The 27,153-nt window shown below is 49.6% G+C and overlaps 9 protein-coding genes across 9 annotated transcripts; 6 read left to right on the forward strand and 3 right to left on the reverse strand.

The window, feature by feature from the left end:
- Positions 1 to 482: 482 nt before the first annotated feature.
- Positions 483 to 2,057, forward strand: N7446_001416 (uncharacterized protein; the record flags this gene model as incomplete). The annotated part of the gene is made up of 4 exons (XM_058510165.1): positions 483 to 545; positions 598 to 780; positions 1,070 to 1,855; positions 1,914 to 2,057. The coding sequence occupies 4 exons, from the start codon at positions 483 to 485 to the stop codon at positions 2,055 to 2,057; spliced, it is 1,176 nt and encodes a 391-aa protein (XP_058375701.1).
- Positions 2,058 to 7,206: 5,149 nt separating this feature from the next.
- Positions 7,207 to 8,135, forward strand: N7446_001417 (putative isochorismatase family hydrolase; the record flags this gene model as incomplete). The annotated part of the gene is made up of 4 exons (XM_058510166.1): positions 7,207 to 7,296; positions 7,377 to 7,689; positions 7,763 to 7,982; positions 8,045 to 8,135. 4 exons carry the CDS (start codon positions 7,207 to 7,209, stop codon positions 8,133 to 8,135), a joined length of 714 nt encoding a protein of 237 aa, XP_058375702.1.
- An 844-nt stretch (positions 8,136 to 8,979) lies between these two features.
- Positions 8,980 to 11,429, reverse strand: N7446_001418 (transcription factor domain-containing protein; the record flags this gene model as incomplete). The annotated part of the gene is made up of 2 exons (XM_058510167.1): positions 8,980 to 10,108; positions 10,159 to 11,429. The coding sequence occupies 2 exons, from the start codon at positions 11,427 to 11,429 to the stop codon at positions 8,980 to 8,982; spliced, it is 2,400 nt and encodes a 799-aa protein (XP_058375703.1).
- Positions 11,430 to 13,929: 2,500 nt separating this feature from the next.
- On the reverse strand, positions 13,930 to 14,955 carry N7446_001419 (proteasome assembly chaperone 4 family protein). The gene is made up of 2 exons (XM_058510168.1): positions 14,689 to 14,955; positions 13,930 to 14,413 (listed from the first exon to the last, which is right to left on the reverse strand). Exons 1-2 carry the CDS (start codon positions 14,911 to 14,913, stop codon positions 14,165 to 14,167), a joined length of 474 nt encoding a protein of 157 aa, XP_058375704.1. The 5' UTR covers positions 14,914 to 14,955; the 3' UTR covers positions 13,930 to 14,164.
- A 129-nt stretch (positions 14,956 to 15,084) lies between these two features.
- N7446_001420 (uncharacterized protein) lies at positions 15,085 to 16,650 on the forward strand. Its single transcript, XM_058510169.1, has 2 exons — positions 15,085 to 15,311; positions 15,441 to 16,650. The coding sequence occupies exons 1-2, from the start codon at positions 15,187 to 15,189 to the stop codon at positions 16,555 to 16,557; spliced, it is 1,242 nt and encodes a 413-aa protein (XP_058375705.1). The 5' UTR covers positions 15,085 to 15,186; the 3' UTR covers positions 16,558 to 16,650.
- A 279-nt stretch (positions 16,651 to 16,929) lies between these two features.
- N7446_001421 (Hsp70 family protein) lies at positions 16,930 to 19,826 on the forward strand. Its single transcript, XM_058510170.1, has 4 exons — positions 16,930 to 17,572; positions 17,631 to 18,563; positions 18,614 to 19,052; positions 19,103 to 19,826. The coding sequence occupies exons 1-4, from the start codon at positions 17,180 to 17,182 to the stop codon at positions 19,300 to 19,302; spliced, it is 1,965 nt and encodes a 654-aa protein (XP_058375706.1). The 5' UTR covers positions 16,930 to 17,179; the 3' UTR covers positions 19,303 to 19,826.
- Positions 19,827 to 19,953: 127 nt separating this feature from the next.
- On the reverse strand, positions 19,954 to 20,649 carry N7446_001422 (tubulin-binding prefolding complex subunit GIM3; the record flags this gene model as incomplete). The annotated part of the gene is made up of 4 exons (XM_058510171.1): positions 19,954 to 20,146; positions 20,276 to 20,343; positions 20,419 to 20,550; positions 20,632 to 20,649. The coding sequence occupies 4 exons, from the start codon at positions 20,647 to 20,649 to the stop codon at positions 19,954 to 19,956; spliced, it is 411 nt and encodes a 136-aa protein (XP_058375707.1).
- Positions 20,650 to 21,261: 612 nt separating this feature from the next.
- N7446_001423 (autophagy-related protein 27) lies at positions 21,262 to 22,783 on the forward strand. The gene is made up of 3 exons (XM_058510172.1): positions 21,262 to 21,830; positions 21,922 to 22,435; positions 22,498 to 22,783. Exons 1-3 carry the CDS (start codon positions 21,569 to 21,571, stop codon positions 22,691 to 22,693), a joined length of 972 nt encoding a protein of 323 aa, XP_058375708.1. The 5' UTR covers positions 21,262 to 21,568; the 3' UTR covers positions 22,694 to 22,783.
- Positions 22,784 to 25,086: 2,303 nt separating this feature from the next.
- Positions 25,087 to 27,135, forward strand: N7446_001424 (uncharacterized protein; the record flags this gene model as incomplete). The annotated part of the gene is made up of 1 exon (XM_058510173.1): positions 25,087 to 27,135. One exon carries the CDS (start codon positions 25,087 to 25,089, stop codon positions 27,133 to 27,135), a length of 2,049 nt encoding a protein of 682 aa, XP_058375709.1.
- Positions 27,136 to 27,153: the final 18 nt, after the last annotated feature.

Consider the following 27,153-nt stretch of genomic DNA (forward strand, 5'->3'; position numbering starts at 1 on the left):
CATGAGTACCCTCATCCGTAGTAGATCCTAATACCCTCAATAACGGAAATACATGTATCCATAAAATTCACATCTCCATAATTCTTTTTATTTTCCATGGTAGGCAATGGTAAGCTCTCCGCCTCCCGAGGCTCCAGAAAAAGAAAAACCTGGTTTATTCTTGGAAACCCCAGTGGATGTAGACATATAAAGAGTTTGCCCGGGCCCCATCTCTGCATCCTTCATTATTCTCACGCCATATTGCATATTCTGATATCATCAAGCTGCACTCACATTTGTTGAGAGCCTTGACTGGATACTTTTGACCACTAGTGAAATCAGAGATTTCTCGCGCAGCCTTAACGGCCGAGATTTCATTTACCCACGCTGTAATTGATCAACTTGATCCACCTCAAGTTTATTTACACTTGACTATTTTTTTTTCTTCTGGGATAACCCTGCAGACTGCAGTCACCATTACCCGATTCATCTCACATATCAGGATGTCGAACAAGCCGATCTTTGTGGCTACGCATCCGCGAGCATGCTCGACGGCCTTTGAGCGCGTGAGTGGAGACGTCGAAATATGATGCTTGAGTTGCAACTGACATTTCACAGGTCTTCATGACTCAGCGTGACACCATTCAGTGTGTTCACGAGCCGTTCGGCGACGCTTTCTACTACGGCCCAGAGCGTCTCTCGGGCCGATTTGCAGACGATGAACAAGCTCGTCTCGAGAGTGGATTCAGCGAATCCACGTATAGCACCGTGATGGACAGACTCGAACGAGAAGCTACACAGGTCCGACCCTTCTTTTGCGAGATTCTCCTTCATTGCGTTCTGCCATATCCCCTTAATGCTCCTCATGTTCTCCGTCTGTGGATCGAACACGAGGGAAGATACCCTACTATGTCTACATCTTCTGCGTTTCTTGTTTTGCACCTAGTGTGCTGGCTTTGTGTCGATATACCCTCCCCTCTACACACATGTAAACCAAAATCGAGCTCCGAATCCTCGGATGACTCTGGATATCCGCAATGCGGAATAGAAAAATTGCACTTCTGTCGAGGGGATACTTACCGTATAACAGGGAAAGAGAATCTTCATCAAGGATATCGACCACTACCTGCTCCCACCGAGTGGAAAGCCAGCCAGCCTGGCTCCATCCCTGCTGCGCCTGAAGCGCGGCGTCGGGACTGACGAGACCAATGGCGAGGGCCCCCAGGCCAACGGCGTGAATGGTGTCGACGGCACCCACACCAATGGCCACACCAACGGCCACACCAATGGTACCAACGGTGTGACTAACGGTGAGACAAGTGGTCACTCGAACGGCCTCAGCAACGGCCACAGCAACAAAGAGCCCTATCCGTACAACACTCCCGCAGAACCAGGCAACCCAACAGTGATGCCCCGCGAACTGCAAGAGAAGTTCCACTGGGCATTCCTAATCCGCGACCCGCATTACAGCGTGCCGTCGTATCTGCGTTGCACGATTCCCCCACTGGACGACGTAACCGGGTTCCACAACTATGACCCCACCGAAGCCGGGTACGACGAGCTGCGCCGCCACTTCGACTACCTGCGCGAAGCCGGGCTCGTTGGGCCGCGTGTTTCGACTCGACCGGAGCTTAGCTCTGGCGAGGAGGTTGCTCCCGGTGCTGTTGAGATTTGCGTTATTGATGCAGATGATATGCTTGATGAGCCTGCTAAGACTATGGAGGCGTTTTGTAATAGTGTGGGCCTGCCTTACAGTCCTGAGATGCTCAAGTGGGATACTGAGGCTGACCATGCGGTTGCCCGGGCTGCTTTTGAGAAGTGGCGTGGCTTCCATAATGATGCTATTGAGTCGAAGGCTTTGGAGCAGCGGGAGCACGTGAGTTCTTGTACTGGTAAAGATGTGGGAGAGTGGTTTGACTGACCTTGGCTTTTAGAAACGTGCTACCAAGACTGAGGCAGAATTTGACGCTGAGTGGCGCAAGAAGTACGGCGAGAAGAATGCTGCCCTCATCCGCCAGACTGTGGATGACACCATGGCCGACTACCTGTACCTGAAGTCTTTCGCCGTGAAGGTCTAGACTGGTCACAGATGTGGTGAATGAGTTCCGTAGTATGGGATCTCATGGTACCCAAGGTGGCAACGATGAAGAAGAGGAACAGAGAAGTGGAAGAAGAGGAAAAGGGGGAAGAGGATATCAACCCCAGCTTCCCCAGTTCTTGACCGCTTCCCGTGAGAACAATTTAGCTCGGATGGCGCCATTTCTGGATCGACCGACTCCAGATTGGTTGATGACTCTGACGATCTGCATTTATTTACTTTACTCGTTTACTCGTTTACTCGTTACTGTTTTGTGCTGCTATTCGTTCTTCTATTTGTTATTGTAGTGATCGGACCCGATTGGGCCCACTGGATCTCCTTTACTTGCTTTTTCCTTCTTTCAGAGATCGGATACTGTAACTAACGCTATGTAAGTCTCGTACATGTAATTTGTTTAAATTCGGAACTTCACATCTCATTAAAACCAGTGAAAATACTCCGTCGTCCAGCTCATCACCCACGTTGCCGATGCCTTCATCAATTTTGCCGGTAAAAAGTTCGATATTCTCTCCTAGCATTACATTACGCCTTGACAAAATCTAGGCTGCGAGTCTGAAAGCTGATGTGTCTAGGAAATTAGTGATAGTCAGTGTTCTCAGTCGCCTTGGAAATTTCTCTCAGAGGCACGTAGCCTGAATTCAGGGACTTGGTAGGTGCTATGGTCTGGAAGAAGATACAGTGTAATTACCAGCGGCCGCCATCTGGGGTTTGAGGTTGTATGTGCTTTATGAGGGAATCAAGCTCCATCACAGCATGCTCAAAGAATAATATGCAGGCACATATGTGATCATAAGATATATCGTGGATATGCGAAATACCTCTTACGTCAACCTTGGACGCGCCTCACTATATTCCAATATCTCGAACTTTGGGATCTCATCTCTTTGCAAAGTGGACTTCTGAAGAGCAAGCACTTTCTAGGAGATGAAATCATGAAATATAAGCAAAATGTCAATTCCTTCCACCCTCCTCCTGTCTTCCTCTCCCCTCTTCCCTAATGACATGGGTACAATATTGCAGCAGCATTAAAAGAAACAAGGTGGTGGTTCATAGCAGTCATCCCATTTCAGCTTGCAAATGTTGGGAGAAATTCCCCTGTCACCCGGCTTTATCCAGTGTAGTCACGAGTAAGTCGTATGCGAATTGTGAAACAAACTTCAAGAGGCTGTTCGTCAGAGCTTAGTCTCCCCCGTCCGGCGCCTTCGTTCCTTATTCCTGCTGTGCTCCCTCGCTCCGCAATATCTTGATGTTCTCTATAGTAAACTGGACGGCAAGATCTCGCAGGCCGCTATCAGTTGCCGGAGTAGAGTTGTAGATGGCTGTTCGGAGGGTGCGCGGAGATATCTCTTTTGGAATTTGCAACATGCGAGGGTCTTGAGGTCATTGATGAACATCCGACCTGCTAGGGAAAACATCAAAATGTGGAAAGACAGAGGTTCCCATAGGTCTGCTGATCCTTTAGATTTCCCTCGATAGTTCCTTATCCCCTTGCTACTGATGACTCGCTAGTAGAAGCTGGCTTCACGTCGACATCGGTGCTGGTAGTACTACGTATTGGCTCACTGTGCTTCGCAATATAGTCGAGCGTCATCTAGGCCTCTCCACGGTGAATGATCTTTCAATTCAAGAACCTAGTATTACACTGCAGTGCCTTCCGCTGGTCTCATTCGCGATGTAGTGGGAAGGGCAGGGTTTTGCGTCAGCAAGGAGCCACGGAGTACGACCACGCACATGTATTGCCTGGTGCAGATATATATTTCTACAACTCCTATCCCCACTTCTACTTTTCCCTCATCTAATGATCGTAGCCTATTAAGGCGGCCTGCAGATATATCATCCACCAGTCTTCCAATTTTCTATAGCCGTATAGCTTCAAAATTTAAACCTTACGTGAAAAAATAAAAAAATTAGATAGGTTACCTGGATGAATCAGCATGTTATGCGTGTGTTCGGAGCGATTTTATGTAAACTGCGAGTATAAGAAATACAAGGCAAGGAGAGCCGCATTTGCTTCCAAAATAGACGCCCATAGTAGTTACTAAGGGGTTATAAATACGGCTACAGTTAACCTCCAAGATGATATATATTTGGGGTCTAGATCAGATACGAACAGCAGCACATGATCTCTACCGGTGTTGTTAGGATCCGCTTCTTCTGAAAGTGGATGTTGAAAGATTTCAGGTTGTCCATACCACAATCCCTGATACAGGATTACCAGAACAGCGGAGTCTCAGGGATGAGAAGATCCACTTGGCGGCAAGTGAGCAAGCGCGGGTCCCTGCAACGAACGTATCTCGGTCTTTTGATAGCTAGCTTTTGAATTTGGTCAATAAGAGATCGGCTGTTGGTCAGCCTCCCCATACAAGTAAATGTCAGTCAGCTGTACATAATTTTAATTCTGACAACATTCCGAGTAAGTGGGCGTAGTGTAACTAATTACCTGGGTGCGGCTCTTCTCAGTCACAAGAACTTTCCACCTGATGAAGCATATCTGACGCTTGCTCTCAGCTCAACGCCCAGTCTGTTTATATATCGAGTTTTCTGATAATCGCAGCGTGATATGTTTAAGAGCAATAAACGTGTAAACTATGATAGCTGTGGTGACTAAACTATTGAGTGTGAATTAGTAGAAAAATACTAGAATGAGACTTTATTCGCGGTTCGCTTAATGATGCTTAGTCTTACATTTGAAGAGTTAGATAAGGCGACTGCGACTGCCATTTGAAAGGGAGAGGAGGAACGATTTAAGGCTCACTATGCCCTATATTGCCTACTTGAGTGCAAATAGTCGTCGCTTATCACTCCAGATTCGCCACAGCATCTTTCCTATTATCTAGTCCAAAACAGGAATATTTTACCACACGTTAGCCTGGTTGCCAAGGTGATTCTGAATGGATTTCAAAATCATCAGGGGCGGGAAGACTGGTCACTCTTTGTCTCACCTGGACTGAAAAGTGACCGCCGAGTACTCCATAGTAAAACCTAGGTTCAAATGACTTCGTTTATATTTCATGTGATATGTTGCAACACGCCAAGGCATGCCTAAGAAGCCCGTAAGCAGACCCGACCACAGGGTCTCAGATTTAGATCGAGTTTCCGGTTCCGAAACTAGCTACATCCTATGAGACCTAGCAACCAGGCACGAGATCTCCACAGTGGCTACGTTATCGTTGGCAATGAATGAGAAGGCGATATGCGGAGAGAAAAATTACAAGTTCTGGTATCCTATTCTTGTGTGCATGACTCGGCAGCTGTTTTGGAGATGACACGCTTCAATCAGAGTTTCAGGGCTTGAAAGGCGCGACTTGATTCCTGGAAAAGGGTGTTGGCTAAGCGCAAGACAGTGTGGGTGCATGTTTAGCCCGACGCTTCAGGCTGACAGGCAGATTAGTCTGCGGTTTGTAAGACGCTAAATAACGCTAAATATCGGCCCTGCAGATGGCGGGTTCCTTCGGGTTTGCCGAGCCGAGCGATGGCTTCATGGTCCACTGTGGCAGGTCCGGTTAATTAAATTTGCAATCAGCAGGGTTTACCTGATGGGCCCTGAGAGCCCCGTTGCTTTTGGCCCCCAATTTGTATATTGAAGCCCATCATATGTCCTGGACGTGTTGCCTGTTTTTCTCCTGGAGAGTGGAGATCCAGGAACGCTTGGGATGTAATTAACCACTCATCAAAGGTAGCTGACGTGAGAATATGACAGGACATTGAAATTTTGCAATGGTTCGTAATTATGCACAATCCCTGCGAAAGTGCATGTTCAAGTCACGCCGCTATTCCGGCAGCCCAGTCTACCCTTTGAGTGCAATACATGCAAAGACCTACTTCACCTTAACCGTTATACCTACTATGTTCACTTCCGGCCTGTTGTGAGAATACCTTCCACTCTGAAACTCCGGCCCCGCAATATTCGGCCCCAACCATTTGTGCTTTAATTAAAGACCTGCCTTGCATTTACGGATCCAGTGGCTTATTCCGTGTCCATAGGAGCGGCCTTTATCCCAAAATCAGCACATGGAGCCCCGGCTAGTTTTCTCCAATCTGTATTTCTCGGAGCGCCTCCTGTGTAGTGCCGGTCAATATGCACCATAATCAAATTGCCGACAGTCACTAAAGGGGAATATGGATCAGGATCTTAACATTAGATAAGTTATGGTTTTGTGGGTCTTCGCTAGTCAGGAGCTAGTATTGTCAAATTTGCAGATCAGGGTAACTGTGATAACTGGGACAGGAAGCGAGTAACCTACAGACTGGAATTCAACCAGAACATGCCAATGCGGTGTGACTATGACTCGTGCTGCAGCGGCTTTCAGTAAGTCATTTATCCGGAATTTTGCAAAGCCACCAGCAACGTGGTCACCCTCTTTTTTTTTAGTACCAGCAAGGTTGGAGGGATCTAAGAACAGTCTCAATTATTTTCTCCAGGCACTGCGACGTGAGACTAAAGAACCTTTAGACTACAGATTATTCAGGATTAGCAGTGATTTCTAAGGGCTGAGTGGAGCAGACGTCAGCCGTGCCCAATCCCCTTTAGGTCATTGCTACCCCAATCATTTACACAGGTCAAAACAAAATTGGAGTCGATATCCCAGGATCTATAGTCTTGGGAAGAATAAATCATCTAATCTCTTGTCGGCCATCAAACTAGAACACCGAGTCCCAACAATGAAACCGGAATTCATCTATACCATCCTACCGGAACGAAGCTACTGCACAGCAAGCCGAAGAACAAGCTAAAAACAGAAAATGCTTTCCAAATCAATAGTCACGATCTTATAATCTCACCACAGTCCGTAATATGTCGGTCTCTTTACGAACCCCAGTCAAGCCTCTTTCTGCAAGCCAAGACATGACGGTAACCGTTCGCGGATATACCTCAAGCCTAGACAGCACGCACTGGCAGCAGACAGCAGACAACAGACAGCACTAGCATCTCCGGATAGAGATAAGCTGGTGAGAATTAGCAAATCTTTGGTCAGGATTACGGGATGTAAGAACTGAGATGGAGGAAATTCTGGTTGAGGGTCTGGGTATAAAGTCGAGGTCATTCCCATGCAATTAAAGGGCATCCAAATCAACTCGAACACCTTCCACTCTACTGTCTTGCTTCGACTCTTCAATATTCCTACAAGATGTTCATCTCCGCTGGTATCAAGGCAGCCCTGCTGCTCGCCGCCTCTATTCCTGCCCAGGCATGGAACAGACTCGACAAGGACAAGGCTGTAAGTGAACCTATTCTCAGCACCACATAGCATGTCTATTCCCTATCCGGGATATATCCGAACCTGACTGACAATTTCAGGCCCTCCTGGTCATCGACCACCAAGTCGGTCTCGCCCAAGTCGTCCGCGACTATGGCACCAATGACTTCCGCAACAACATGCTAGGCCATGCCTCGATCGGCAAGGTCTTCAACCTGCCCACCGTGTTGACCTCCTCTTCCGACCAAGGCCCCAACGGCTTGCTGCTCAAGGAGATCACAGACATGCACCCCAATGCCACCTTCGTCCGTCGCCAGGGCGAGGTTAATGCATGGGACAACGCCGATTTCCGTGCTGCTGTTAAGGCCACTGGAAAAAAGCAGCTTATTATTGGTGGTATTGTTACTGAAGTTTGTACGTGTGACTCTGAATATGATAACTTATATCCATCCCAAGACGAGTGAACTATGCTAACTGAAACACCCAGGCACCTCCTTCCTAGCCCTCTCCCTCATCGACGCTGGCTACGAAGTCTTTGCCAACACCGATGCCAGTGGCACATTCGACATCCGCCTTGCAGAGGATGCGAACCGCCGAATGGAGAAGGCTGGTGTTACTCTCATGGGATTGTTCGGTATTGTCTGTGATCTGATGCGTGACTGGCGCCACACCCCTGGTCTGCCTGAGCTTCTTCCCTTCCTTGACAAGTAAGTTTTGCTCTATCTTCCGCATTGTTTCAAGAGACTGTTTTTCTGACTGGTGTGTGTAGGTACCAATTCGCCTACGGTCTTGTTGCTCGTCACCATGCTGGTTCTATTCAGAATGGTACCATTGCTCCCGTTGAGTTGACTTTGATCTAAGTCTTTTCTGCAGGGGAGTGATTGGTTTGGAGGAGGTGTGAAGGGGACTGACTAGTGTAAAAGAGATTGGAGATAAATTGGCGAAAGTGTGATATATATGATACATATGTGCATATGCACCAAGCATATTTTATCTCAATAATAAGGTAGATATCTAGCTCGATCGAGATAGCATATTCGAATATCAGTGTCACTTTTGAATGGATGCAAATCTGAATGTTTTTAGGCACCATACAAGTACTATTCAAACTAGTACTATTGGTCTTGTCGGAATGTGTTTGATTTAAGTTTATTCTCACAGCGGCTTGACTAGTCTGGATGTGAAGGTGGGCGTCAAGGGGACTTGTGGAAAAGAGATAGATGTGACAACGAAAGTGGGATATATATTTTGCCAGTGAATAACTAACTGGGTAGAGATGTCTTGCTTCAATACTAACGTTCTCTTTAGAACAATGCAAACTTGAAAAATTGGGGCCGGTTCGCCACCGCTATAAACAAACTAACGATGCAATATACGATCCCATGGTAAGCCCATACGTATGCTTGGAACGTAAGTATATACAGAAGAAGAAAAAGGGCTATAAACATGATTGGGCATGGGTATCGGCAATGCAATATTTGCAGGACATAATGACAGTGACAGCAGACGATAAGAGATGATTGCTGTGGTTTGAGGTGTGCCGGGTAGAGCGAATCTGTTATACGGACCGTATTTTATGGTCGTAGACCACTAGAGATGCATGTGTAGGTGGCAGTAGGCAGATGAGAGATAAGAGATGATGTCGCATGATGCGCCAAAGACATAAAAGCACCGAAACCCCAATAAAAGAAGACAAACACCGCTTCAAATAATGCTAGCAATCGTCATGCGTGAATGCGCCGAGCTAGACCTGCGATCCGAATCCGAAGTCGCTAACTCAGGCGCAAGAGTCGACCCCGAAGTCGTAGGAACCTCTTGGCGGGACTGACCCCCCATAGGCGTATCTCGTTGAGCATAAGCCCTCTGCCGCTGCTGGGTGAAGAGCTCTTGCACAGTTTTCTCAATCCACTCCCATCCCTCCCACTCAGTCTCGCGCTCGTGCTGAGCTGGTTGGCCCCCTGAAACAGGCGTTGACCGCATTGATGACATCGCTTCGAGTTGAGATCCTGTTTCGCTGCCATGCCAGACCCAGCTTCCGTCGCTGGCTCCTTGCATATCGCCTGAGACATAGGCCATCATTTCCTCGTCGCGTTCTAGGTCGACGCCGTCGCTGCGGCGGAGTCGGGAGAGAAGACGGCGCAGGAAGAAGGAGAGGTAGCGGCCGCAGGCGGCGTTGACTGTGCGGACGTCGCCGATTGAGGCAAGGGCTTGCACGCAGGCTAGGGCGCCGGCAAATTCTTGTCGGAAGAGGAGGAGGAGGGTGCAGCGCCAGATGTGTGTGCAGAGGAGGGAGCCGGCGCCGGAGGCGAAGAGGGCGCGCGGGTCGTTGTTTCCTGCTGGGCCTGGGGGTAATGCGTTTGCGTTTGGGTAATTGCGCATGCAGCGGGCGAGGATGTTGGCTGTGTCGAGGGCTGTGGAGACACAGTAGTCCATTGCGGAAGAACGGACGATATCCGGGCAAAAGGGGGAGATGTTGTGGCGGTGGAGGAGGAGACGGGCGTTTTGTAGATATATTACTGGGGCGAGAGAGCGAGGGTCAAGGTCTTGGTCTGTTCTTGGGTGGAATTGGGAAGGGAACGTTGCAAGGCAGGTGTTGAAGTGAAGTTCGAAGGTCTCGAGAGTGGCGGGGCTGATGGTGGCTGACCGGAGGGTTCGTGTGAGTTGGCCGATTGAACGGACGACGTGGATGGTTGCTAGAAGGGGCGATGTTTGCTGGCCTTCGGGGATAGGGCCGCTTTCTGTGATATATTGTTCGTCCACGGGACAGGGCAGGTCAATGTCGCAGTCTTGGTCATTGATTAGAACTGGCTTGCCCATCTCGAGAGCGAGTAATCTGAAACAGCTATGAGCTAGGGTTCATCCAGGTACTTGGGCATAACAAACCTATCCCAAGCGTATAGTCCCCACCATACGCGCTTTCGCATCTCCCCTTCGACCGCTGGCCATGGCCCTGACTCAATGTGCAGGCCCATCTCTTGAGCCACGCGCACAGCTGAACCAATCCATACCCAACTTGCTGACTTCGAGTTCACCTCGTAGAGGAAGATACTGGCAAGCAGCGCAGCCCGAGCTCGATCCAGATTGAAGTTGTCGTGCCAAACGTCGATGATGCCGCACGAGGTGCGTATGTATTTCTTGCCTTGCTCCTCCCGATCCAGCTCGTTGGTGTGAATAGCACCGCAGGCGAATACTCCAAAGAGAACAGCAGCCCATTCATTCGAAACACCCAACAGCGACCCCGATCGATAGACCTTCTCATACTCCGCCATGAAGATGGGCCAATGGAGCACCGGAAGCACCGAATGAATGCAATTGAAGTACTGCGCCAACAAATGGTCCGCGAGAGTCTTTGGAGGTAGTTCTGGCGCATCACCAGTAACCAAAGACTCAGGACCCTGCTGTCGATAAGGCGTAGGAACCTTCAAGATACCACGACCATAATGTCGCAAATTAGATCGCACATCTGAGAAATCCTGGGCAATAGGTGCCTTCGACCGCCGCACAGGACGGTACTCAATCTCCGGCAACTTGATCAAAGGCTGCGCAATGCCCTCATCGACATCGACCATGCGATCAGGACGCATCATGCCAGTCTGCAGATGCTGCAATTGCTGCTTGGTATTCTGCAACTGCTTCTCCAAGTCCTGCACCTGCTTAATAGACGACATACGACGATTCGTTTCCTTAGTAAACTGACATCGCACCTTGCGATTGTTACATTCCGTGCAACTAGACGACTCCGACGCATCGCATTTGACCTTGCGTTCGCGACAAGCGTCGCAGCTGGGATCCTTCCTACGCTGTCGATATGCGCGCTTTTGTTGCAGCTGCGCGGGCGTTGGCTGCTGCCCAACTGGGCTGGTTTGGTACAGACCCGGACCGCCCGGTACTGATCCCAGCGGCGCGTCGGGGAGCGCACCGCTTTCTGCGGGCGACCCGGAAGCGGAGTCGTAGAAGCGCGAGTATGGCGATGTCGCAGGGGCTGGGAGGTGTTGTGGCATCGGTTGGAGTAGATGAGCCATTCGCATCCCGCTGTCGGGTCTGCTGGGCGGAGCGGAGAGCAGCGCCGGGACCGGAAATGCGCCGGTCACTGATTGTACGGGTGGAAGGTCATAAGAATTCGGGTTATTCCCCCGAAAATGGGAGGGCTGCATGGTGTTGGGATGAAAACCACATTCAAAGTTGGGGGGAGAAGAGAAAACGAGAAAGGATATCGCCACAGTGCCTAGGCTATTCCTAGAATGCAAAGTGTTACGGTAAGAAGGCCATAGTCGGGAACGAAGAAAAGAGGCAAAAACAAGAATGTAAAGGAGAAGAAGAACCAGATCGGCGGTAAAACCAAAGATCGTGGAGAATATTAATATTAATATTAATGTTAATGTTAGGAATTTAAGGAATCTTCAGCCGAAATGACAGCGGGACTAACTAACCAACTACACACTACACACACTGCACTCTATGCTCGAGCTCAGACTTCACTTTCCCGAGATCGGCAGTGGCAGTGTCGATGAATACTCAAAGCAGAGTGCTCAGTCATTTCTCCCTTGGCCCACCAGCGGGCTGGGATATGAACCTTGTCTTCTTCTCGATCCGGTGTGCTTTCTGGTCCACCAGTCCTAGTGGATGATCAGACTGGTTCGGCGTCTGAGCAGATCCCGGAGTCCGTCCCCTGAAGGGAAGAGTGAAGATCTTGTCTTGTCTATAATGGTATGTCTAAATGATCGACTCGGAAGGCATGCACCGGACCACATGGAAGCCCGGATGGCTGGCCCGGACAGTGGGACCTGGAGCCAATCTTCTCTTCAACAGAATGCCGAGCATCTCGCCTATCACAGCCGAAGTGCTAACGGGTTGCCCCGAGCTTTATCCGAACGTTTATGTTTCATCTGTACAGGTCCATGTATCGTGAAGTCCTGGAAATCACTTCTCTGGACCCCCGGCGCTCCCACCCTAACAGGGTTGGTGCCGAACACGGAGTAGAGCTCCCGTGCCATTCCGCCATGCCTTGATGCGCTGGCCGTGAAATGCCATGCAGGAAAACCCTGCACAGACACTCAGCCGCCCCTCCCCCTTCTCCATTATGGGCTAGTCCTCCGTCAATCCGTCCTATGAAGGCTCGGGACTCCTCCGGTCGGCTCACCAAGTGACATCTGGCGCCCTGATCGGCTCGTATCGAAGGAACAGGCTTGTTGAATTTCCCCGCACAGCCTCGGCCAGAGGCAGTTCGAGGAAAACAGGCTACATGTATGCCGCTAATCCGAATAATGCAAGAAGGGCTCGGGGCGACATTCCTTGGAAAACAGGGGGTGCATGCACGAGCTTAACCATAATGGAGACAGAACTCCCCTCGGTTCGTCCCGTCGGAAATATTCTCCATAATGCAGGGGTTTGGAAGCATTGACCTGCGATAAACGAGCCAATGATCGGGTGAGAAATATGTCCCATTCGGCCTAAAGGAGTCTTCATTTCCTGGCAAGGAGATTGCGGTGTAAATCTCAACCCCTTTTTCAATTTGATCTGCCTTCTGGGCCAAGCGGAGACTGTCTACGCGTCCAGAGTGATCATCAGGCGGTTCTCCGATGATCGTTTAAGGGACCTGTGGATATCGGACGCCTCCGACAGGGTTCTGACGTAGTTAACGTCCCATAGCATAGTTAAGTTATGCAAATACATGTACATGTTCATGCTTCGCGCGCGTAATTGCAGACCATTTATCTAAACACTCACATGTATTTCTTACATGTACAGATGTCTAAACCTCAGTTCGCCCCACAGCGGGACAACGATCTCGAAACTCAGCCGTTAACCGAGTCATTCCGATTTGCTCTCCCCTGCTGTCACCGTTAACCTGAGACTCCCGAGGCCTGCCGTCTGTTAGTTCCGCAAATGTCTCAGATTAATTAGGCTTGGACGCTTTGACGTAGAGATCTGAGATGCCCGGAGTGCCTGCCGAGTGGACGATGGGTCCCTGTCAAGGGCGCATTGTTCGAGTAGTAGTATTTTCATAATGCCTTTGTCTTGGAGGACCTGGTGGATATTGGAAATTTTTGTGTTTGTGTTGTGGATCGCGTAAATGTAACGCTACACTCCATACTACTAGTAGCATGTGAAACTCTACCTTTTTCGGTGCTGCCTACTGCTACGTACTGCTGCTTCTGGTACTACGACCCTAAGCATGCAAATTGATTGACCCAAGCTTACTTCTGTGTGTACTTTTCTCAGGTACCCGAGTAATATAATGGTGGGGCCCGTTCGTGTTTCTGAAACCCTAAACAATGGCATCGGCCACTAGCCATAAGGGCGCAATCCTTCCGGTGATCCAATTACGCACCTTAGATCCGATGAATGTACATTTCATCTAACCAATTGATAGAGAGGTATCTTTTGCAACTTCATCACATTATTCTCCACTCTTCAATTGTTGTCTGAATTGGTAGACCTTTGCTTTGGAGACGGAGACTTCCATATTGAACAGGACATATATAACTTAGAGATCGAACGAGATGAACGACGATGTTTAGTGAACTCTTGGATGATCCATATCGCTGCATTAGGCTCTCACGTAGCCCCTTATCGTCCTTGATAAGTTAGATTCTGGGACTGTATTATCGCCGCCTGAATGGGGAGGATGATGCTGTGCCTCTTTTATATGATCTTTAATGCTGGGCATAAGGCATTTATTAACAACAATGTGACGGCCATGTTTCACCAAGGACCTGAGTCACAAGGGCAGAGATCATAGGCTATAGAATATTGTTTGACACTGCGCTGACATGGAACTCCAAAAGTGGTATGCTTCATTAAAAAGTTTTCCGGGCGTGGCAGTTTAACCAGGTGAGAAAGACAATGCAAATTCCACAAGAGAGATCTCGTGATATTCCGAATCCATTTATTTCGCACTTCTAGCCTTCTCCTGTTTATGCTCTTCCCACTTCGCCATAATCACATTAACAATGCTGGTAAGTCCCTCCATCTCTTCCTGAACTTCCAAGCCCAAGGAATGCGGGTCAATGCTGCAACCAACGTAGACGGGCATGTAAAGCCGTCTAGCCAGGATTTTGGCTATGCGAGTTGTGTATTCGATACTGGGTGGTGATGTGTAGAGTGTAGTTGAGATTGTTGATTTGGGTGATGTGCGCTGTATTATGTTAGTGATATATTTAACAACAAATCAGAATATTTCCAAAGAGAGATGCTCAAGTCACAGGATGTGACGATGCTTGATACATATGAACATAGTGTGTGTTCGGGGTTCAAAGATGGGGCAGTGCTTGTTAGATTGCTGTTTCTCCAACGAAAAGGGATAATTCAACCACTTTGAAGAGATAAATGCCCCATCTGATAGGAGTGTAGCACGAGAAATCCTCTTTTTATACATGTTCAAGGAGAAAGACTGATGTTCAAGATACTCACATCAGGCATCGCGTAGACAAAGCTCCCCATCGGCTTGATAGAGCCACCCGAGTCACCGGGTGTAGATGTAGCCAGGAAAACTGTAACACAGTGGTTCATAAAGTTCAAGTGAACATGTGCTGTTGTGTGCAAAGCTCGGGGCAATGTGAACGAGAGCTCTTGAGGCTTGACGCTCGGGGTGGTAAGCTCCGCTTGAGGGATAGCTGGAGGCATGTCGGTGGCCATCGCTGCGCTTTCTCTGGAGGTTCAAGAAAAGACAACACAGCCTACCTAGGTAGGGTCTCAAGAGGAATGGCGGGTGTTGGTGATGTTGGAGTCCCCGCCCTCCAAATGTCGGCCAATCCCAGGTGTTTCTGCCTCAGGACGAAAACTTCCCACTTATTTTCTCCCCCTCCATATACTCTTTTGCTACTCCGTATTTCTCTGATTTATTGCTAGCGTTTTGATTCTTAAACTCTAGAATAGAGGGCACAACGCCTCTCGCGTGCAGATTTTAGCATGTCATCTGAGACACACCAAAACCCCCAGACTGGGGAAGAGGAATCCAGCTGGGGAGGTGATTTTGATCCTTTTTCTGATCCGGAAGAGCGCAGAGTGCTGTTTGCTGCTTTTGACTCATTCAGGTATGTCGACGATGGTTGATTTTGATGGAAATATTGTTGGTCTCAAGCTCCAGCGCTCAAGATGCTCCAAATACGCAGAATCTGAAGTCTATAGACAAGAACATCGGACTATAGCTGACCTATTGATAGACAATATCGGCGAAATGCCCACATGAACACCACACATCGCAGGCGGCAGGCCTTTTATGCCCTGCCATCGGCACACTGGCAGATGCTATCAGAGCCGCCATTCTCTATCCTTGACAACTTCAACAAGGTAGATGACGCTATCGATGTCAATGCTGAAATTGCAGATGCAATCCTTGCCATTGGATTACATTCATTTGATCTTCCTGTCAATCCCGACAAAAATAACCCAAAGGAAAATTGGCATGACACAGCCACTTCGTCAGACATCAACAAGGCGCATTCGACGATCCGCCAGTTCTATCGTGACTGGAGCCTGGAGGGGCGAACCGAGCGAGAAGTGTGCTATGACCCCGTCATCCAGGACCTTCACAATGAGTTCCAGACAAGGCGCGACAGCGGAGAGGAAATCCGCATTTTGGTTCCTGGCGCCGGTTTGGGGCGTTTAGTCTTCGAGGTCTGCATGGCTGGCTATGATGCCGAAGGAAATGAGATCTCCTATCATCAACTCCTGGCCAGCAACTGGGTTCTCAATCACACCGACGGAACGGCAAAGCATGCGCTTCATCCTTTCGCATTACATTTCTCCAATCTACAATCTCGAGCGCAGCAGCTTCAGCAGATCATGATACCCGACGTGCATCCCGCCTTGGCGATGCAGGAGATGGCCAACTCAGGCCGTCGCTTTGGAACAATGTCCATGTCTGCAGCCGACTTCACCGTATTATACACCCAGCCCAACAATCAGCAAGCTTTTGATGCAGTCACCACGGTATTCTTCATTGACACCGCGCCAAACCTTATCCGGTACATCGAGACGATCCGACACTGCCTCAAGCCCAACGGGCTGTGGATCAACGTTGGCCCGCTATTGTGGCACTTCGAAAATGGCCATTCCCGCAATGAAAGCGAGGCCGGGCACGAGGAATCTGGGATTGGTGAGCCTGGCAATGTAGAGTTATCCGAGGACGAAGTGTTGAGCCTCGTGGAGCGCATGGGCTTCCGCCTTGAGAGGCGGCCTGAGGATCGGCGGGCTTGCGGCTATATCCAGGATCCAGCGAGTTTGCTTCAGAACCTTTACCAGCCATCTCACTGGCTGGCCCGCAAAATTCCTGTCTAGGCTCTGTCTAGGGGAAATTGGGCGTCTGTAATTAGAAATGACAAGGCTGTGCGGCTTTGCCCCTGGTCTTAGTGTTTGGGGGCCAAAACGAACAAAGAATACATCTGAAGCGATTCCATGGTAAAGGCATCCCATAGTAGAAGGTAAATGGCATTTGAAGCCTACTGTGATATATGTAGTCCGTTGCCGAGTAAATTACTCGGTATAGGCAAATGTATACAAAGTACCCGGCGGGGACCTACAAACAAACGGTGAGAGAGTGTATACAATTGCAGAAAGAGAGAGACGGACAAAATTAAACGAATATACAAATGTCAAGTATAAGCGAAACTCGAATTCGGTCTTCATTCTGCCCCTTCAGACCCTTCGACCCTTCAAACCCTTCAAACCTCCCGTTCTTTCATCTCCCTTTGATCTCTCCACCTCGTATCCTCAGCCTCACTTTCCCTCTCTTTCACCTTTTCCCCTTCCCACCTTTCTCGCCTCACATGGACCTCATGAGTTCCCGGTTCAGGTTCAACTTCAGGAACAAGAAGAACCCTCCCCTCCGCCGATTGTCCCTGCGAGTACATCCCCCAGTTCTCCACCTTCCGGCCACAGCTCGTCAACAACAAGTCTCCCAATGAATCAGCCACCCGGGGGTTTGGGCCGACCGCCAAGTTACACCATGAACAATCGCCCAACCAGCCCGATGGTACAACACGGTCAACACCCCGCGCCCACAAACGCCCCATACACCCAACCTGGTGTGCCCATGAACACTGCCCAAGGCTACGGTATGCAGCAGCAACAGGTAGCCCCCAGCATCCCGACGACACTGTCGACTTCGCAGTACCCCGGGCGCAACCCCGCGGTGGAGGTCGAGGGCGCGGGTCGCAGCAAGGCACAACTCATCGTCGGCATTGATTTTGGAACAACATTCTCCGGTGTCGCATTCGCATTCGCGACCAACAATGAAGCACGGGAAGACATCATCACCGAGTGGCCGGGTGCCGGAACTCACACGAAACAAAAGGTAAGCATGGCACGAGACTCGCGAGCGCGCTTGATCTGACTCGCGGTTGCCTGGCTAGATTCCCACCGTCCTCTATTACGATCAATACCAGAAGGTCGTAGGCTGGGGCCCCGATATCGCCGACGCTCTCGCCCCGACTGGATACCCCAAGCCTGGTGTGCAAAAGGTGGAGTGGTTCAAGCTGCAGCTGATGCTATCCGGGAACACGTATATCGATCCCATCAACCTACCCCCACTGCCCCCGGGCAAGTCTGAAATCGATGTCGCGGCCGATTACCTTTTCAAGCTACGACAAGCCATGCGCTCGCAGTTACAGAAGACACTGGGTGAGGTGTTTACCCGTGAGGAACGCAACATCCGATACTACCTCACTGTGCCGGCTATTTGGAACGACGCTGGCAAGGCTGCGACACGTACTGCTGCTATTCAAGCTGGTTTCTTGCGCGACGAGAACGACAATCGACTTACGTTGGTTTCGGAGCCAGAGGCGGCGGCGCTGTTCTGTGCCAAATCTGGGTTGCTTAATTTGAAGGTGGGCGATGCCATCTTGATCGTGGATTGTGGTGGTGGCACCGTGGATTTGATTGCATACGAGGTCGAGGAAGAGTCGCCGTTCAGCGTGATGGAATGTACTGCCGGGTCTGGTGACTCGTGCGGTTCAACAGCACTGAACCGGAATTTCAGCAACATTTTGCGAGCGAAGATCCGTAAAATGAAGCTGCCCGATGGCTCTCGAACTGCGGGCAAGGTATACGCGAAGTGTATCATGGACTTTGAGAACCGCATCAAGGCCGATTTCCGTAACAACGGGCAAAAGTGGGCTGTAGATGTGGGTATTGAGGCTGACTTCCCTGATGCCGGCATCGAGGAGGGCTACATGACCTTCACCAATGAAGAGATTCTCCAATGCTTTGAACCGGTTGTGAACCGTATTCTCGAGTTGGTTCGCAACCAGATTATCGCCATTCAAGCGCAGAACCGTCTGCTCCAGGTAAGAATATCGTTTCTGTTTGACATACCGGCACTAACCCAGCTATGCAGAACGTTCTCGTTGTTGGTGGCTTTGGTGCTTCAGAATATCTCTTCCAGCAGATCAAACTTCACGTGCCACCACAGTATCAGACCAAGGTGGTTCGCCCCATGGACTCTGTGGCTGCTATCGTCAAGGGCGCTGTCACCGCAGGTATTACCGAGCGGGTCATCACCCACCGTGTGGCCCGTCGACACTATCTGATGGCCACGCTCCAGCCATTCAAGGAGGGCTACCACCCAGAACAATACCGTGTTCCCAGTCTGGATGGCCGTGACCGATGCAAGTACACCCGTCAGATTTTCGTCCAGAAAGGAGAGCGTGTCAGGATCGGCGAGCCCGTCAAGGTCAGCTTCTTCCGCCAAGTTGCTCCTGGCGCCACACTCATGTATGAGGATGTGCTGTACGCCTGCGACGAAGACGTCTGCCCCGAGTACACCAAGGATCCCCGTAAGTCAAGCTTTCTCTGTTATTGATCTCGCTCACTAAACCTTTTATAGGCATCAAGGAGGTTGTCACACTCACATCCGATCTATCGCGCAAGAACCTAGAGACCGATTTTGAACGCATGGACACACCGCAGGGCATCTTCTACCGTGTCTACTTTGACATCTACCTCACACTAGACGGCAGTGAATTCAGCGCCGAGCTGGTTTGCCAAAACGAGATCATGGGCCGGTGCCGTGCCAAGTTCCGGTGATCTCCATCGCAACGCAGCCAAATCAGAAAAATCAAACCTTACAAAGAAAAACATAAGGGTGACGCCGTATATAAATCTCCTCCCCGGACGAGGACCATGACATCATCGGTGAACAGTGGCTATGACTTGGAGTTCTTGACTTTCTTCTCTAATCTTTTGTACCGTCGTTGGGCAAGATATCCTCCCACTCCAGGTCAGGGTCACTGGACATCGCTACACGGAAGAATAGGCGTTTATCTGTGATGATTATTCGAGAATCCTGTGCCGTTCCTAAATATATGCCACAGTCGTTTGGCTATTTCTTGTCGTTTCTTATTGTTGTTTGGCGGTCCCTTTTCTTTCTTTCGATGGCCCTCTTAGATACCTCTACCTATTTTGTGTTTTGTTTCAATGATATTGACAAGCTGAGTTTAAGCTTATAATGCTTTCCTTAACATGATCACCAGTGGGTAAAGGGTAAAGCAAAGAAAGGAAATAAAGCACCCCTGAAAGGAAGAAAGGAAGTATACGTAAGTCATCAAATGAATGCCATCCGACTTTCATTGAGTTTAGCTAGGTAAGACATGAACTTGGCTTCGAAGCACATCACTTCAGTGACCATTATAGACAGAGAAATGAAAAGGGTTAGAGACAGGGATAGAGAAACCACACTCAAGTCTCCAGGTTAATGCTTCTTCCGAAGCGAGCATACAAGGCAACCTTGAGCTGCTGCAGCTCCTCACGCAATTCACCCAGCGTATCCTCTAGCTTGGACACGTCGGAGTCGATTTGCTCTGTGGATGCGGAGAGCATGCTCTGCGCATCGGGTAGAGGTAGTTGGAAGAAAGAGTCACCGATTTTGTAACTGGAGACACGTTAGAAAGATCCATTAATTCACACATTCCTTCGCTCCTTTAGACTTCTGTCCAATTGAAGACAGAAATGAAAACAACCAAAAAGGAGAAAAAGGAAAAGGAGAAGGATATCAACTCACGGGACAAGCTCGTCCTCATCAGCAAGTTCAAGCTCCATCGAAACCTCCTCTAGATCCTCTTTATCTTTCTATAAACCAATTAGCAATCCCGTATCCATCGTAGAATTCAACCATAGAGATATGGTATAAGATATGATACATACCTGCTTCCCCTTCAACTGCTCCTCAAGCAAAGTCTCCCGCTGATGCAACCGCGAAAAACGATTAATCTTCTCCTGATCTTCGCGGCGGACTTCATTCTCATCGCTGGCTGTCGCCTCATCGGCTTTTGAGAGCTGCGCGTGGGCGCGTTAGTCTGGCGTCCTTCATGTGGATTCGGCGGGGTGAGGGGAGCTTATGGAGGGGTCGCGCTTTACCATGCGGGGTTGCACCATCTTGGGTGTGTTGGGTGTTTTATTTCTGTGTTTGAGATGGGGAGTGGTGGCAGAGTGTACGCTGTGTACGCTGTGTGGCTGTTTTGTCGGTTGGGACTTTGATATCGGGTTTGAGTGGGTTGGTCCGTGCGCGTTTGGCGATGCGGACTCGGTTTATACTCTACAAAAGGTGTAGATTGTTGGAGATATTTGGAGATATTGACTGCTTTGGTTTTGTTGTTTCTGTTTTTGTTACTTCTGTCATTCTAGCTTGCGCTACATTTTACTGAATCACTACCCAGGTACGTATTAATGGTGCTGTATGACCAAGAATCCTGCTGCTAGCAGGCTACCAGGGGATGAAGTGGAACCACTGTCAATCTGTGGAAAGATAACGGCATTGGGAGTTGGATTGAGCAAGTTGATCTATATCTACATCTCTATCTATATCACTGCTGGCAGCTGTAACTACAACTTGGTCAAGTGACATCATCGCGGTATAGTACCTATAGGCACCCGCCTACCTACTTAAGAGGTAAATAGCTTCACTTTCAATATCTGAATCGAATATAACCCACTAAGAGAATCAAAACCTTACTTTCCCAGCTTCCTCTCTCAGATTTCGTCGGTATCATCTAGGCGCGTGTGCTGCCTGCAGCCGCACCGGAGAAACGAAACACCTCCGGAACACCGTCATCCTGAACTTGATACCCAAAGCACCCGTGGACCTTGACTATCCCAAACTCCCCAACTCCCCAACTCCCCAACTCTCCATTCCTCGTCATTTGTGCCTGTGCACCGGTCACATTCACCAACCCGGTGCACATCCTCGTGACCATCCCCACCCAAGCTCTCAAGCTTCTCCATCCCGCGCGGGAGCCTCAAATCACCTCCGTGGGCTCTTCCATCAATCCTCTTCGTACCCCTCACAACAAACACAATGCGAATACAATCAAGCGGAGTCTCACTCCTCCTCTCCGCTCTCGTCCCCGGCCTGGCCTCGGCGTCCGGCTTTGATTGCGAACACATCAAGGTCGACGGTTACAAATATGACCTCAGCCCCCTAAAAGGCGTCCACGAAGTGACACACAGCGTAACCACGGACGATTTTGTTACCAATACAACATACCGCCTCAACATTTGCAATATTCTGGGTTCAGCAGCCCACCAGGGCAAGGCGACGTGCGGCGCAAGCAGGAACAGTACGTATCGAGATGATCGCGACCGCGAGCGTGTTGGCATCATTACACTGCCACTGGGAATACCCACTGACTATGTTTCTACTCATTCTAGTCTGCGGCTTCGTACAACGGTCTCCAAAAGATGGAAACGGTGGCACCGAATTCGGCTTCCCGATCGTCGGACTCGACCACGGTGGTCACGGCTCTAAGGACCCCGAAGTGAAGCGATTGAAGCAAGATAACCCCGACTCTGAAGGTCTCCTCGTTAAGCTCGCCGGTGGTGAATACAAGGGCGATGACAACGAGCAAAAAGGCAAGGCTGCAGGTGCTGTCATTGAATTCCAGTGTGATCCCGATCGATCTGGACTGGAGGGGTTGCACACACTCCAAGATACACTGGAAGATACACCGGCGCAGGTTTTGCGACGTCTTACGGCTACCGCGGATGAAGGCGAGACGCCAAGGAACAGCAGCCTTCAGTTCAGGAGTTTTGGTCCTGCAGATGATGATACCTATATTCTGAGACTGGATTGGCGTACACGATATGCCTGTGACGACTACCAGAAGGAGAAGGGAGACACATCTGGCTCGAAGAGCTGGGGTTTCTTCACTTGGTTGATTATCATGTAGGTTTATGGAACTCTGTCTCCCTTCTACGCCGGAATTCTTTGCTGATTGCTCCACACAGTGCCTTCCTCTGCACTGCCACCTACCTTATCTTCGGCTCATGGCTAAACTACAACCGCTACGGCGCCCGCGGCTGGGACCTCCTCCCGCACGGCGACACCATCCGCGATGTCCCCTACATCTTCCAGGACTGGCTCCGCCGTGTGATCAATACCCTGCAGGGGGCAGGCTCGCGGGGCGGATACAGTGCAGTCTGATAGGGCTTCGACGGGACGATTGGATATGAGTTGGCTATTATACTCTTATGTACTTTTGACTCAAGACACAACATCTTCTTTTTGACCAAGTTGCTTAGCCGGGTTTGTCTTGGCTTCTTTTGCAGGTCAGGCTTGCAAATGATTTCTGATGCAATGTTTTTTAATGGCGCTAGATGAGGGTGGGTTTATATGTTGGTCATAACGAATGACATAGGATCTTTCTGAGTCATTGTCTCCTTTTGCGTGTATTTTCGTTGTTATTTCGGGATGTTGTGGAGAAATGAGATTTAAGTGCTCTGTTAACCACTTCTTTCACACGACCCCTTTGCTGGATGTCCCTGGGCTGCCCTGCGGGAACCCTGCTTGGTCCTTTTCCACTGCTATATCCAACCAATCCCTCAATCTGTCAGTCCGGGGACTCCTTGCCTTCCTTTCTTGATTTGTGGCATCTGGCTGTTTCAGCGGGTATCCTTCTGATGGGATCCAGAGGATACCACTTTAGAATACGGGGTTTCTCTTCGGAATTGCCCAAGGCAGCTAGCTGCTCTCACCTTGCGGGTCGATTTGTGTTGTTTCTTCGTCCAAACTAGCTATTATATATTCCAGAATTTCTGAATTCCTTTTACAAACCAAGGGAAGCTTCACCGTGTTGATGACACCCAGAGTTCTCAGTTGGACACGTCGGGACACGCAAAGATATATGCAATCCGGGCTGCTTGAGAGGATGCTAGAAGACGAGGATCTCTTGGACAACATGTTCGAGCCAGATCTTGATACATTTTCCTAGCATTATAGCATTATCTGGTGAAATGGTGCCAGTGCGTGTTGTCAAATCTGGCTACCTGGGTACCGCGGTAGTTAGTTCAAACTACAACTAAAATACAGAAGTAATGTGATCAGAGCTCCGGCGTTCGTTCTGGAGTATTGATAGTGGTACTGGGCAAAATTAAATCTGTCAGTGGCCAAGAAGCCGGTGCAGCAGCTTTATATATATTTACAGTGCGTCAAGTCCGAGAGATTTCAAACTAGAGATTCTGATACATATTTACTATTACCCGACCCTGAGCGGCCGACTAGAGTGACTGTCAATATACACCAATTCTGGTTATACAACACTCAATTCTAGCATGGGAGATGGTCACTTGCACTGCCCTGTCTGAGGTGTTGAAGGCTGTGATTCCAAATACGCTCTATATTTTATGGTAGCGGTATTCGTGGCTTGTCCGTCTCTTGTCTGTTTCTGGCCATTGTTGACAATAACACAGTTTTCAAATCATCATCCTTGCACTCTCCATGGGTGATATCAGAAGCCCTTCTTTTGTACGTCAGGTGCATTGTCCCTGACCCCTCACGCTTTGATATTTCAACTTCGTTTATCCCCCCTGAGTATTAAAGTCAACGTAATTCGGATTGCTGCCGAGCACTGTCACATCGGCAAGGGAACTTGGCATTCGAAGCACAAGTCTAGTCCATGCTAAGACCAACGGCGCGGAAAAATGAAAGGCACTCCACCCGTGATCCACATCTTGCACACTTCTAGTAGTTCCGCCCGAGCCTCGGGCTCGGACTTGGAAAAGATTTCAAAGACATGCAGGGCAAAATTGTTCTGCAGTCCATTGGATCGTTATTGCCAAGCCTTTGATTGCGTTGGCTTGATTGATTCTCTTGCGTGGACGAACGAAATGAAAGACAATAGCCCTGGTCAGTAGGAAATCTCCGAATGTTTGAACTACATCTCGAACCAATGTGCTTGGCAGAGAAGTCGGGATCCGAAGATGAGATCTGGGGAACGTTATCGAGTCAAGCACAGAGCCAATAGAGGTGATCCAATTACCTTCCTGCCACTCCCTACATCCTGGCATTCCGATATCGTCATTGCTACTATCTTTCAAAACCATATCATTTGCACCTTCCCGGCTGTCTACTTGACAAAGTCTACTAAATGAACACGCGGGAGAGATTTTTTCCGTCAATCTCAAACAACGACGATCCCTGCCTACTTCTTCAAGTCTTGCAACGCGGGTGCAACCGATACGTCCAATGGGCAGGAAGATTAATCTCGACCAATGCAAGCGCAGTGTCTGAATGGATAGAAATAAGACAGAACTTCCTCTTACTGGAGACTCGACTGCTAGCTCGCTTCATCAGATAAGATGAAGTCCTTGGCGCGGTGCGACGACTCTACCAAACTACGCTAGTAATGGGGACTTCATTACGCCAATGTGGGTTTGGCGTCGGAGGTAAGGACTGTGCTACAGCCTTGAAAGGAAATGATCGTTTATTGAAGGATTTTATTGTTTAAATGGTACAGTATAAGTATGAGAGTACCGTCTAGATAACGGCGGCTTCTGTCGCTGTGCTGCAGTCGTCTACTCAACTGTTAAGCACTCGCCATGCATTTCTCCACGTCCGCTACCTTATTAGGCTTGGCTCTGCCCACGGCATTGGCCCTTTGCCCTTATGCTGAACAGATGAAAGTTGACAAGCGGAATACGCCACCTCCTCATCCGCATACACCGCGCGATTTGCCCACCTCAGATAAGAAAGGCATCTTCTACATGAATCGTATTGCTCCCGGTACATCTGAGCTCTATGTTGCCAATGTGGATGGTTCCAATGAACGACCTTTACTATCTAATTCTATCTACGAATACCATGCTACCTTCTCCCCTGATGGGGAATGGATCACCTTCACCGGAGAGCGCAACGGCGATGGCAACTCAGATATCTACCGTGTCCGAACAAATGGCTCCGATCTCGAAGAGCTAGTAGCGACATCCTCTGTGGAAGACGGAGCCGTCATGTCTCCCAATGGCAAGCAAGTCGCCTATGTGTCCACTGCCAATGGTTATAAAGCCAACATCTGGGTCTTGGATTTGGAGAGCGGCAAGAAATGGAACCTGACCGATACTGCCTCAATTGCCGCCAATGCCACTCTACCAGACGGATATTTCCGTCCCTCATGGTCTCCTGACGGCCAATGGATTGCTTTTTCGTCGGATCGTAACTCGGGATGGTACGGCCATGGAGACCCAACCTTTCTGGGTGTGACAGGATGGGAGCATACACAGGAGCTCTCCATCTACGCTATTCGTCCTAATGGATCTGATTTCCGTTGCGTGGCCGCAAAGTCAGGCTACTCTCTGGGCTCCCCCAAGTGGTCTCCCAGCGGCAAGCGTATTCTCTTCTACGAGATGACCCGTGAAAACACCTGGAACTCTCACCGTCCCGAGTCCATTGACTCTGCAAACTCCACCCTGGTTTCCGTAGACTTTGCCACAGGCGCTGATCGTCGCGTTGAAGTCGAGGGATCTGGCGTGAAGATCTTCCCCCAATACCTATCTGAGAGCACGATTGCCTACTTTGCCAAAGGTGCCGGTAAGGAAGGTCTCCACACAACCAATGGTGGATTCGTGAATACCTCGAGCGTTACCATTCGTTCCCCTGCCTGGTCTGCCGATGGCAAGAAAGTGGTCTACGAGAAGACCACCTGGTCTGTCCGTCCCATGGACAAGAAGCTTTACAGCTGGGACACGGACTGGGAGTACCGCTTCACCGATGTTTTCCCTCAGCTGTCCAACACAAACATGATTGCCATGACCGAGAAGCAACTGGGCAATTCCTCCATCGTCTCTCTGAATGCCAACGGCACAGACGAACACCTAGTCTACAACGACATGGCCTCCGATTTCCTAGACTCATCCTCTATTGCCATGGGCACAGCAGGTGCCTTCAACCCTGCCTGGTCCCCCGATGGAAATTGGCTCGCCTTCGGCGTTGGCTTCTGGTTCCAAGGCCGAGCCACCGGTGGTGGCTGGCTGGTGCGTGCTACCGCCAACGGTACATACTCAGAGGTATTGCTGGATAGCCAGACAACCCTGGAGAGCAACAGCAGCGTTATAAACCACGGATTCCCCAGCTACTCGCACGACGGCAAGAAGATCGTTTACCGAGTTTGGGGAACAAACTCGACCCTGGGTGATAAGTCCCAGCTCGGTCTCCGCCTCCTCGATCTACAGACTCGAAAGGTCTCTGTCCTCACTACGGAGTGGGACAATCTACCCTTCTTCTCCCCAGATGGCGAGAGAATCGTTTTCACCCGCAAGACCAGCTCTTACAACTATGATATCTGCACGATGCGCTCTGATGGTTCGGACATCAAGGTGCTGACCAGTAGTGGTGCCAACGATGCCCACGCTGTTTGGACTTGGGATGGTCGCATTGCCTACTCTACTGGCATGTTCGGCTTCCAGTATGAGTGTGCGCTGTACGATCAGACTTTCCAGCCTTATGGTCAGGTTGTTGTTATGGATGCTGACGGGTCAAATAAGCGTGTGCTTACTGACTCTATTTGGGAGGATTCTATGCCGATGTTTGTGCCAAACGAGAAGCTTCATGGTATCCACAAGACGGCTAGACGGGATTATCGGGGTCGTTTCTGAGGTGGGAATGACGATACA

Source organism: Penicillium canescens, assembly GCF_028828765.1.
Source record: "Penicillium canescens strain IBT 15451 chromosome Unknown utg000002l_segment0_segment0, whole genome shotgun sequence".
Lineage (NCBI taxonomy): Eukaryota > Fungi > Ascomycota > Eurotiomycetes > Eurotiales > Aspergillaceae > Penicillium > Penicillium canescens.

Coding starts and splice junctions, on each gene's coding strand:
- N7446_001421 (XM_058510170.1), top strand. CDS start 17,180: ATGAATCAGCCACCCGGGGGTTTGGGCCGACCGCCAAGTTACACCATG. Junction 17,573..17,630: donor GAACTCACACGAAACAAAAG/GTAAGCATGGCA, acceptor TTGCCTGGCTAG/ATTCCCACCGTCCTCTATTA. Junction 18,564..18,613: donor CGCAGAACCGTCTGCTCCAG/GTAAGAATATCG, acceptor CCAGCTATGCAG/AACGTTCTCGTTGTTGGTGG.
- N7446_001423 (XM_058510172.1), top strand. CDS start 21,569: ATGCGAATACAATCAAGCGGAGTCTCACTCCTCCTCTCCGCTCTCGTC. Junction 21,831..21,921: donor GTGCGGCGCAAGCAGGAACA/GTACGTATCGAG, acceptor TACTCATTCTAG/TCTGCGGCTTCGTACAACGG. Junction 22,436..22,497: donor TTCACTTGGTTGATTATCAT/GTAGGTTTATGG, acceptor TGCTCCACACAG/TGCCTTCCTCTGCACTGCCA.
- N7446_001419 (XM_058510168.1), bottom strand. CDS start 14,913: ATGGCCACCGACATGCCTCCAGCTATCCCTCAAGCGGAGCTTACCACC. Junction 14,414..14,688: donor TTGTCTACGCGATGCCTGAT/GTGAGTATCTTG, acceptor AACATAATACAG/CGCACATCACCCAAATCAAC.
- N7446_001420 (XM_058510169.1), top strand. CDS start 15,187: ATGTCATCTGAGACACACCAAAACCCCCAGACTGGGGAAGAGGAATCC. Junction 15,312..15,440: donor GCTGCTTTTGACTCATTCAG/GTATGTCGACGA, acceptor ACCTATTGATAG/ACAATATCGGCGAAATGCCC.